The 11,758-nt window shown below is 33.9% G+C and overlaps 1 protein-coding gene across 1 annotated transcript in view; it reads right to left on the bottom strand.

Annotated features, from left to right (window-relative positions):
- Nucleotides 1–11,758, bottom strand: part of RXFP1 (relaxin/insulin like family peptide receptor 1) — a 93,282-nt gene that overhangs the window by 25,487 nt on the left and 56,037 nt on the right. The window contains 5 exon segments of the mRNA XM_023532713.1: nt 4,749–4,823; nt 5,404–5,475; nt 5,564–5,635; nt 9,354–9,425; nt 10,874–10,928. Of these exon segments, the coding sequence (XP_023388481.1) occupies nt 4,749–4,823; nt 5,404–5,475; nt 5,564–5,635; nt 9,354–9,425; nt 10,874–10,928 (346 nt within the window).

The following is an 11,758-nucleotide window of genomic DNA, read 5'->3' as shown; positions in this document are numbered from 1 at the left end:
TTTTTTTTTTTTCAAGAAAAGGAATCTAGAATTAGGCAGTCCAGGGCTAGTATGGTAGTTTTACAAAGTTGTTAGGCACCCAAGGTCTTTCACATTCACCATTCAGATGTGCATGTCTTCATCGTCCAAGATGATACTAAAGCTCAGCCATCATATCCGTTTTTTTCTGGATAAGGAAGAAAAGGAAGGGTCTGCCTTTTTCTTTTGAAGGTGATTCCCCAGAAGGTCCATACTACACTTCTTCCACCTCATTGGTTAGTGTTTAGTCACACAGCTACATCTAGATTAGGGGAAGTCTGGGAATACAGAGTTTTAGCTGCACATTGTTGTCCCAAATGAACCAGTTCTGCTATTGAAAAGGGACATTGCAGTTTGATATACATCAATTAAACTCATTAATGAGTTTAATGAGTTAACTTCTCCATATCCTTTTATGGTTTTATTTGATCTTTCATGGACTGAGAGAGTTGGATTCCTAGCTCTATTTTTTTTTTTGTTTTGGCTGTTATATGAATCTATTTGGTGCATATATACTCATAGTGTAATATCTTTATTGGAAATTTCATACTATTGTATTTAAATGTCCTTCTTAGCATTGTTTAATGCAAATTGACCAGAATTCTACATGGATAAAAATGTGATAGTTGCTTCTTTTTGTTTGCATTGACATGTATACTTTTGACTAGTCTTTTATTTTTAATATTTCTTAATCACTTAGTTATGGTTGTATTGTTTGTAAATAGTACTGAGTTATGTTTTGCTTTGTAAGCCAATCTGAAAATATTTTTAATAGGTAACATTAGCCCACTTATGTTTATTGACATGTCTAATATATCTGATTATAGTCTGCTAATTTGAAAATACTTTTATATGATTTTATAGGTCAAAAAACATTCAACAAATGATATGTTTAAAAATATGATTTCTTTTAATATTTAAAAAGATTTGTGTACTCTATTGGTTACCTTAATAATTAAAACTTTACCTAATACACTGTATCTTCTTTCTCAGAGAATACTTATAACTTATTATAAGAAATGATGAAATTAGTATACATTGTCTTCCTTTCTTCTCTTCTACTCCTCTCTTACCATATGATTTTCATCAATTATATGCTTTTTATTAAAGTTCACTTTAGGAATGTCAAATATCCTCATATTGGTGGATTTGTTGGTTTTAAATGGCATCTGTTGACTTGTTGGTATTTTTCTTTATAGTTCTATGGTTGTCACTTTATTCATTTTGAAACTGCTTACTCACTTAAGATTATTACGTCTTCTTGATGAATTGACCTTTTCACCATTATGTGATGTCCCTCTTTATCCCTGGTGATAATCCTTAGTCCTTCTGAAGTCTATTTTTTCCAATATTAACCTAGTTCCTCCAGCTTTCTTTTAAAAAAAATTAGTGTTGCAGTTCTTATTTTTACAGTATGTAATATGTCTGTTTTCTCTGGTTACCTTAAGTTTTTTTCTTTATCTTTGGTTTTCAGCGGTTTGACTATTATTTGGCTAATATTTTTTACACTTCTGCTTGGGTTTTTCTGAAGTTCTTACATTTCTAGTTTATTGTATTATATTAATTTTGGAAACTTCTTGACCATGATCTCTTCAGATATTCCTCTGTAGTGTTTCTCCCCTTCATCTTTTTCTGTGACTTTATTTACACACTTGTTAGACAATTTTATATGACTGTGCAACTTTTGTATTTTCTGTTCTGTCTTTATTTTACTCTCTTTCCTCTTCTTGATTCGAACTGAAAGCTTTTTATTGACTCATCTTCAAGGTCATCGATATTTTCTTCAGTTGAGTTCAGCTGCTGCTAAGCCTATTGAAGTAATTCTTTGACTTTCTTTAATAGCTTTCATCTCTTTTCTGACACATCCCATGTGTTTATGTATATTGTCCATCTTTTCCACTATATCATTTAATTATTAATCATAAGTATTTAAATTTCCAGTTATCTCTGGGTCTGGTTCTACTGATTGCTTTACAATTTGACAATGGATTTTTTTTCTTGTTCTTTTAGGGATGCGGCTTTCTCAGCATTACTGTTTCCACTACCCCAAAAGCTTCAACCCAAGGGAGCTCACTGCTCTGTCGTAGTGCAGGTCCTGGGTTGGAAAGGTTTTTCTGCCCCTTTCCCTGGAGCAGACTGCTTTTGCTTCTATATCTTTGGAAGCGGACCTATGCCTGGTCCCTGGCTGTGGGAGGATTTTCTGTCCCTCTCCCAGTGGCTTAAAGCTTTTGCTTTGTAAAAGGGAAGTCTAGAGAAGAAGATGGGATTTTGTGCCTGTGTGCCACTAAGGAGGACTCTCTCTGGTTTCCTTACCTGTCCCCAGTTTGTCTTGTAGCTGGCAGAGGCCAGTGGAAAACAGCCTGTTGGAAATTGTTGACTCCCTTAGTGTTGGTTTCTCAGTTATTCTAAAACGTTACACTAGCCCACACTTAACCTTTACAAGTTTACTACAATTTAAGCAGTTTTCTTCATATCCACTTTGACAGCCAAATGTCAGATAATATATATTTTCCATTTCTATGTTCTGTGTCCTGTGTTCTGCCAAAGATGAGATAATGTATATATTCCACTTCTTCTGGTCACACCTTGGAACTCTGATGGACTTGAGAAAATTATAATTTTGTAGATTATAAAGTTCGTTTTACTGGTAGAGAGAGAGCAATATTATCTCATAGCTTTCTTAGCCTAAGAACAGTATTGTTGGAATGGAATTGTTATATATATGTATCTATATACACACATATATATTTGTTATATATGTATATATAATTGTTATATATGTAATTGTTAAATACATATGTTTTACATCTATAGAAGAAACATATATCTTCCATGACCTTTTCTTTATAATTCATAGTATGTTCTTAAAATTGAGCCATGATTGAAATAGGGCTAGTTCATTCATTTTCTTTGCTCTGTATATTATGTTTCATTTTCCCATCCTTTTCCATGTCTTCTAGTACCTTGCTCTATAATGTATCCTCATTGTTTTCTATATTTTCAAATTCTTTATATTAGTTTCTTTTGCCTATATATAAACTTTCTTAGTCTCATCTCAAAATAAAAGTTTGCTTTACTCTCTTGATCTTTAGTTAGCCTTTGGCTATTGCCCTGTTTATATGCTTATTTATTAGTTATGCTTCTTCTTTTTGAAATTTCTCTACTTTTATTCTTGTGTTTACAGTTTTTTTTATTGCTTTGAAAAAACTATATTAAAGGTTTCAATATGTTGTCTGTCATATATCTTACAAGCATATTACCCTGGACTGTCAAATGTCTTTTCATTTTATATGCATTTTTCCACTAAATGAGAGTTATTATTATTATTTTTTTTTTTGCTAACACATCTATCAGATTTTCTAGTTTATATTTTGATAAATAAAAGTCTACATACAAGGTAAAGATATTGCAATTGTTTTAAAACATTAATAAAGCAAAAATTATTAATACTAGCATTAAAATTGAGATAATTGTCCCTATCAGGAATGCATATGGAATGAGTTGTTTTGGATAGATAAAATTTAAAGATGGTAATTTTAGTAATAAAATTTTTAAAAGTCTACTTCTTTAGTAAAAAATCTTAATCATTTTAATTTTTATTGTAGGAAATGTCTATATGGTTGCATTTTTTAAGGCATAGGAAAAATTTATTCTTATACATGTCTAGTATCATTTGCTTCTGGTGTCAATAGATGAATTTTTATTTGCTCATTTATATAACTATTAATCAGTTTGGCTTTATTACTAAGTTTGGATTACTGACCATGTAATTACTGTTAATGCATTCGTTTGAACTAAAATTTAATTATAACAAAAGATATTAAACTTAATTTGCCCTTTCCTTAATGACTTTACCTTGTCACAAATGAGGACACTGTACTGTTACACCTAGGTGCCCTGTGTACTAAGTAATGATTTTTGAGATGTCTGTTTTCCCTAAATTGTTCCAAACTAGTATGTTTTGAAATACTATGTCTGCTTTTTATAATATTTCTCACTCCTGCTTTATTCAGGTTGATAGTTGTCACCGGTTACTGAAATCAACGTTTCTTACTCTACCTCCCACCTTCCACTTTTAATATGGCAATTTTAATTTACTGTGAGCTTAGAAATTAAACACAACGTTCGAGAATTTCCTACAAAATGAGAAACAGAGGAAGTTTTCATACACTATATATGCTGTTTATTGAGTAAACTTTTTAATGGTTATTTTGGTTATTTATTTCTTCTTTTTTACTTATATTTTAAAATAGGGAAATTTACTAGGTAACTAAGTTCCGAATAGGTAGAATGATACTTATTACCACAAAAAAGCTACTGTGTAACAAATTCCATGAAACATATTCTACTGTGATTAGACTTCAAAAATAAATTTTAAATATATTCTCATTATGCAGAATTTATGAACTTCGTCTTTCTGTACCAAATTAATAGATGACTAAGTCAACGCAGAGAAGGGGGGATGTTATATAGATACGGTGACACCCCTTCTGTCTTCCTTCTTGCCTTGAAGTTATTTATTTATTTATTTTTGAGATGTTTTATTTTGGTGAGAGCTTAGAGGAGTTAGTTTAGGTAATGAGGATATTTAATAATAAAAATGCTAAAGTAATTTGAGGAAATGTAATATGATAATAACAATTATCATTTACAAAAACCTAATATCCAAATGAACTCGGCAGAACTAGAAAAGTTAGTTGACTTCTTTAAGAAAAGATAGAGCAACTTACAACCAATGCAGTCCTGGCATATGCTGACAAAGAGGTTTATCAGGCACACGAGTAAGGACATTATTCATCAATGTTCTGAGAAAGAGAAGAAATTTAAGAAGTCGCATTTTTATAGTTCTTTTTTTAACTTAAGTCAAACAGGGTATTATCATTATTCTTATGAAAACATGACAATCTATTAAGTTAGTTGTCTTCTCTAATTTCTTTCTATAAGTGTTTTATATTAAGTGCTCATTAATGACAAAATTTGACAAATAATAGTTGTCATTGGGAGGAAGCAGTAATATTAGTAACTGAAAAAAAGCCTGTTCACTTCAATAGTAGGGTAAAAAGAAGGTGATTTTAAATAAATAATATTTTTCTTTACCAAGATTGATATAGGGTAGTAATGGATACCTTTAAGGATATTTCAATAAAATACGACAGTGAGGCCATATTCAGTTTTGATGGGCTGGCATTGTAGAAGACAAGATCTTATGAAAATTCTTAGAACTACAAAATAGCCTCATAAAATATAATTAAGAGATGGTTTTCAGTTGAAAAGCCTTTTTAGGATTTTAACAATTTGAAACTTAATATTATTAAACTTAAAGCAGTAATTTTTATTCATGTCTTTTCTTTCAATTAAGGTATTTGCTTTAATTTTAGTACTTACAAGAGAATAAGAGAATTTAGTCCATAAAATGTCAATGGGGAAATTCGACTGAGGTGGTTATCTTCAATTATCCTGCCAGGCAGAAGAAAAAATTGATTCATGTATATATTTTTAGACCATCAAAACTAATACTATAAAATGCCACATATATCAAACATACAGCCATTCTAGATTGTGGAGATCTTCAAAAACACCTGGCTTCAAGAAGGTTATTCTGTTACGACTGAGATACCTGAAAAAGGAGAAATGACCACAATAAATTTGTGTTTTCTTGATGTCTTACAATAAAAGAGGAAAGACAATAATCATCCACTTTAAATTTTCTTTTATACTGTTCTCATCATGCCCTTTCTCTGTCTTTGGATCTCTAAAAATTCTTTATCATTTGCATTTTTATGTTTTGTTTTTGATTTCCCCATAATCAGTCAATAAACCAATCAATCACTTATTCATCCACCTAGTCATTTAATTATCAAATTGTTTTGAGCACTATGCTATGTAGATCATCCTTTTGGTTGGGGGACTTTGAGTCTAGAGGGAAGACAGCATGTGGACAGGTTATTACAGCAACATAGGGAAACAAGAGGTATGTAATGTATGGTTGCTCTGACATCGCAGAGGAGAAAGCACCCGCCTTTGCTGGGGCGGGGACTGCAGAGCATGGAGTAATGAGAAAACAGAAAGTCTTTATTAAAGGAGGCATAAATGAAAAGAATCTTGGATGAACATATGTCATTCACAAAGCAAAGAATGGGTAGGAGTTATTCTAGATAGAGAAATTGCTTATGCAAAAACAAGAGGTATAAAGAGAGTAACAAGCTGAGGGATCGCCAGGTTATTCAATGTCGCCCCACCACGAAGGGGCTGTGGGGAGAGGCAAGAGATGAACCTGGGAGGCAGGCAGGGTCTGTTCTGGAAAAAAAGGACACTGCGTACCTTCGCTAGAGTTTGACTCCACCTTACCCACCCAACTTCACTTCTCACTCTTCTGCAGAAGGAACGAACTCTCTCCTCTAATATGTTGCTCTCCTCTCGCCATGTTTATTTCTATCGCAATCTCAGCAATTCACTGAATCTGCTCTGAATCTGCTGCAGACAGCTTTATTCCTAGCTTGGTTACTTTGTTATTTATAGCCTGAACTTAAGCAAGCAATTAACTTCTGAAAGCCTCGGTTTCCCCATCTCTAAAATGGAGTCAATATTAGTACCTACTTCTTTGGGTGGTTGTAAAATTTGAAGCAACGCATGTCATAAGCACTCAGTACATATTATGTTTTATAACCGTTTCTGTCCATGTCTCCCACTCCAATCTCTTTTCTCTTTTTTTTCCTTTCTGTCTATGATTTGTATATAAGTATTTGTTGAAATTCCACTTCTACTGATACATGGACTACATTGATTTCTCTCTTTTCTTCACTCTGTCAGATCTTAGAGTTGACAGCCTGTAAAATTTCTCCTGCCAGGAAACTCCCTGTCCCTCACCAAGTTGACTTTTGCTTAAGGGTAGTAAGGGATGACGCCCTGTAACACAACCACTTCCTTCCCTCCCTTGCAAACCTGGAGCCCAGATGGGCAAAGGAAGAGATAAAGAATAGCTTCAGTTCTTCCCCATGAATAAAAACCTCAGGGGGCTCCCTTAAAAGCCAATGGAAATTCCCCGGGTAAAGACATTTGATTCACCCCCTGCCCCCTCCGCTCATCTGCTTAGCCCAGTCCTCCTCAGAGCCATTCCTCACTGCTGTGGACTTGACATGGTGACTCCTTTCACTGAATCATAATAGCAGTTTTGGCCTGAATGACACAGGTATAGGACTTAGTTAAGTAACCTTTTTTTATCATTCTCGATTGGGAGTATGTTGGTATTTTCCCTACCCTAGACAATAAGCTTCCGGAGAGTGAGAGGCACGCCTCTCCCCGGTGGCAACACAGGGGTCTACCTGAAACACTGAGGTGTAAGCCGTTGGAAAACGGCATGTTTGACTTACCTTTCTGTGCTGAAGAACTTGCAGACTATAGGGCTAATGAAAATTTATGGATGAGAAAAAAGCAGGTATCTAATGATTACCTATGAAAAACAGGAAGTCTATGACATCTTTAGTACCCACATAATATTCCAGTTTTTTGGAAAAAAAAAAAAATGGGAAGAGATGAGGGACGCTTTTAAATTTACTCTCCAGGTCTGTACTACCTTTTACTTCCATTGACCACTAAACCAAGCAGAAGCTATTTACTAAGTTTTGAACAGTCATAGGGGAGGGAGGGAGTTGGAGAGAACGACAGAAGCCTGATGAGTGAGTTCGATATTGACTTTTGATAATTTGCTATAGCACAAAAGAGCAAGGATGGGATAAAAGGGAAGAGAATGTGGCCAACAAGCTTACTGTTAAGGCTCTCAGTCTCTGGTGGCCTTCTACCACTTTGCTGATTGATTAGATGGCCTTGACTCAATCCCCAAAACTGATGCTGCAAGCTAGGAATCTGACTAGAGTGAGTTTCCTGGGTTAGAATATAAAGCAAGGGGGGCAGAAACGGAAATACAGGGAGTTGTTTATTCATATGATGTTTGCTTGTGTTTCCATTCAATAACTTCTTCCAGGTGTTAGTTTCAGCTGCTTGGTAAAACTCAATGAAATGGAACTTTGAGAAAGCCTATTTTAAGAAGCTTTGCTCTTAACCATAAGATACCAGTAAGATGGCTGTTATTAAACAACAACAACAACAACAACAACAACAACAACAACAAAACCCCCAGAAAATAACAAGTTGATGAAGATGTGGAGGAACTGAAACCCTAGTACGTCACTGGTAGGGATGTCAAATGGTACAAATGCTGTGAACAATAGTATGGAAGTTCCTCAAAAAGACATAGCTATACCTTAAGACCCAGCAATTGCACTTCCGGGTATATATTCAAAAGAATTGAAAGCAAGGACTCAAATGAATATTTGTGTACCCATGTTTACAGCAGTGCGATTCATAATAACCAAAAGGTGGAAATAACCAAAATATCTATTGGTGGATGAGTGGATAAATAAAATGTGGTATATACATATGATAAAATATTATTTCGCCTTAAAAAGAAAGGAAATTCTGAAACATGCTGCAACATGGATGAACCTTGAAGACATTGTGTTATGCAAAATAAACCTGACACAAAAGGGCCAATAGTATATGATTCTACCTTTATGGGATACCTACAGTAGTCAACTTCATAGAGATAGAAAGTAGAATGGTGGCTGTCAGGGGCTGGGCGGAAGAAGGAATAGTGAGTTACTGCTTAATGGGTACCAAGTTTTAGTCGAGGAAGTTGGAAAAGTTTCGGAGATGGATGATGGTGATGTTTGCACAATGTGAATATACTTAATGCCACTGAACTGTACACCTGAAAATTGTTAAAATGGTAAATTTTATGCCATGTATATTTATCACAATAAAAAAAAAGCTTTTACTCTTTTAAACTTACAGTGATTTATATATTCATAAAAGCAGGAGTAGTAGAAAAATAATATCTGGGGCAGTTTTTGGGTTTTCTCCTTCATAGACTTTAATTATCACCAGGCTTTCTTATTTTGATTAAGTTCATTCAATTATCATTCCTGTCACCGTGGCTAATGTATATTGTGTTCTTATTATGTGCCAGGTACAGTGTACCTAATTCTTCCCACGCATTTTCTCATTTGTTTCTTACAACTCTGAGGTAGCTACTGTTATAATCTGTATTTCATAGTAGAGGAAATCAATGCTTAGGAAGGAAAATTAATTGATCAAGTTCACACACCTAAGTGAATGATGAAGTCAGGACTCTAAAGCCTATCTCACTCAGAATCCTCGTAGCCACCATATTATGAGGCCCTTCAGCTCTTTGCGGGCAGGAGGGTTGGTATGGAGTGGAATGGGTCAGGCTGACAGACCACTGTGGAATTGTCAAATTAATCGGCACTGGTACTTACAGTTTAGTAAGATTGTACAGTCCTCGGAAAGCATAGATGGATACGGATTTAATCTTATTGTTTTGCAGGCATCTGTGAAATGATTATTAAAAGGAAAACGCAATGAAATGGATTTTCAGTTTTGCAAGATGAAAAGAGTTCTGTGGTTGGATGGTGGTCATGGTAACACAGTGTGAATACATTCAATGCCTCTGAATGTACACTTAAGATTGAATAAGATAGAATGTTTATGTCATATGTATTTTATCACAATTAAATTTTTTAATTAAAAAAGATAAACATAATGAAATAATTTAGTGAAGCTGGATATCATATAACTTTGTTTTGCTATTAAATTCATGTATGATTAGGCCAGTTTTTATTCAGAAGTATTAGTTATAAATGTGAACAAGTACTAGTTAAAATTTAATATTTGAATTTTCTATGAATGAAACTTAAATTCACAGTAAGGCACTCACTAATAAAACAGGCCTAGAAGTCAGATTTTTTTTTTTTTTTTTTTTAGCATTTCCTGTTATAATTCTTCAAACATGTTGACGGCAAAAGTATAAGTACGTGACATCTTTCAGGCCCCCAAATACATTCCATGTTAATCACAAATTTGCCAAGCAAATCAACTTTAATTTTATCAATTCGACTGCCCAAGTCTTGCCCTAAAAAGTATTCGAGGAAACTTATAAGGAGTATACATGACAGAGAGAAAAACAAAAATAAAAAGAATCAAGTGTAGGAAAATATAAATTCAATAGGAATGTCAACGCAGAAATGCAGGCTTGCATAGTTAATTAAAGTCATCCTGGAAGTTTGGCCCTGAGTCAACCGCAGATCAAAGGGAATGGAGCACAAGCAATTGCATCATATTTACCCAATGAAGCTTTGCACTTCTATTTACACTGGCCCCAGGTGGTGGGGAATGACCAAGTAAGGGCTCCAAGCCTGATTTCTTGCTTTGAATACTGGTTACTATTGTTCTTTGGGGTGTTCTGAGTTTACATATGACTTTTTAAAACTTTTAGGAGCAATAAGGTAGATACCAATATGAACAAACTCTCAGTTAATTAGATATTTTGACTAAAAGAGATTTCCTATTTTTCTAACATGCAAGATTGTAAAATGTTATTATTAAATTTATTATGTATTTAATAATTTCACAGATTATGCTGTGGCCCAATCGTGTAGTAGGTAATGTATCTTTCTCATTAATACATAGAAAGACTTTAACACATATTTATTTGTTTTTAACTGCTATAATGAGCAAGCAATAGACTGTATTTCCTGGAGGCTGAGCCAAGCTACACCTCTAAAACCAATTAGAATTTTTTCTTTTTATAATTAGGCTATTTTGATCTTTTATTACTTGAAACAAATTGGCTGTTCACGAATTAATTTAATGTTCATTGTTCAAAAATGCTGAACTACTGTGTTATATAAACCTGAACTTTGATATTTGGATTTGAAGTACTAACTCTTTTTAAAAATGTGAACATAAGGTGGTGCTACAGATCAGAAAAATTCTTCACATTCCAGAAATCAGAAGATAACATTTGAAAGTATCATCTCGAAGCTTTTGTATCACTCCTGATTTTGGAAAGCTCTTTTCTGTTAAGTGATAAATGTCCAGGATAAAGTTCTAAGTCATTTTTGTTGGAATTTTTATTTTTGAATATGAAATACATATATTTTTGCAGATTATCTGGGTTTTGAGAACATTTCAATGAAGCGGATTGTTTTTATTCTGATTCTGCTTTATTTCTATTTGTTATTTTAAAGAAAAATATACACGTATATATCTATGTACCAGGTTTCTCTAGTGTAACACCTAAACTAAAACCAATACAGTTATGAAAATGAAACTAGGAATTCTGAGACGGTTTCTAGATAGTGTGATTCAGGCACAAAATATTTAAACCCAATAGACAATATTATTTAGTTACATGTTGACCTAAATAATAGGGTAACATCACCTGGACCATTATGAGTTTTGAGCTCACACACACCACCCTAAACTGAAGAGAAGCTAGTGTGTCAGGTGCTACTTGAGACCAAAATAAAACAACCTGCAAGGCAAATGTGACAATGGAATTAAGCCACCCAAACAACATGCTCAGCAGTTTTAAACCACAAGGATTTGCTATCTTAGGTGGAGACTGAGTTTGCAAACATATGGAAGAAGACTCTTCACTATCTCATTATGACTGCAGACCTGGTAAAAAGTCTTAGGCGTCTTTCTCTAAGGTGGGTGTTTGGGTGGCCTACTGTAGAATAACGCAGAGAGTAAAACCTCCTGAGGATCCTCATTTTGGCAGAGTATGGCAGGAGGATTTACAGTGCACATTCTCTAGTTTCTTTGGGGATAGGTATCTGAGATTTTTGTAGAATGGTTTTAGAATTACTCAAAAAAAAAA

The sequence above is a fragment of the Pteropus vampyrus genome, unplaced genomic scaffold (assembly GCF_000151845.1).
Source record: "Pteropus vampyrus isolate Shadow unplaced genomic scaffold, Pvam_2.0 Scaffold88, whole genome shotgun sequence".
NCBI classification, from domain to species: Eukaryota; Metazoa; Chordata; class Mammalia; order Chiroptera; family Pteropodidae; genus Pteropus; species Pteropus vampyrus.
Note: the sequence above shows the minus strand (reverse complement) of the source record. Positions and strands in the feature narration are given on the sequence as shown.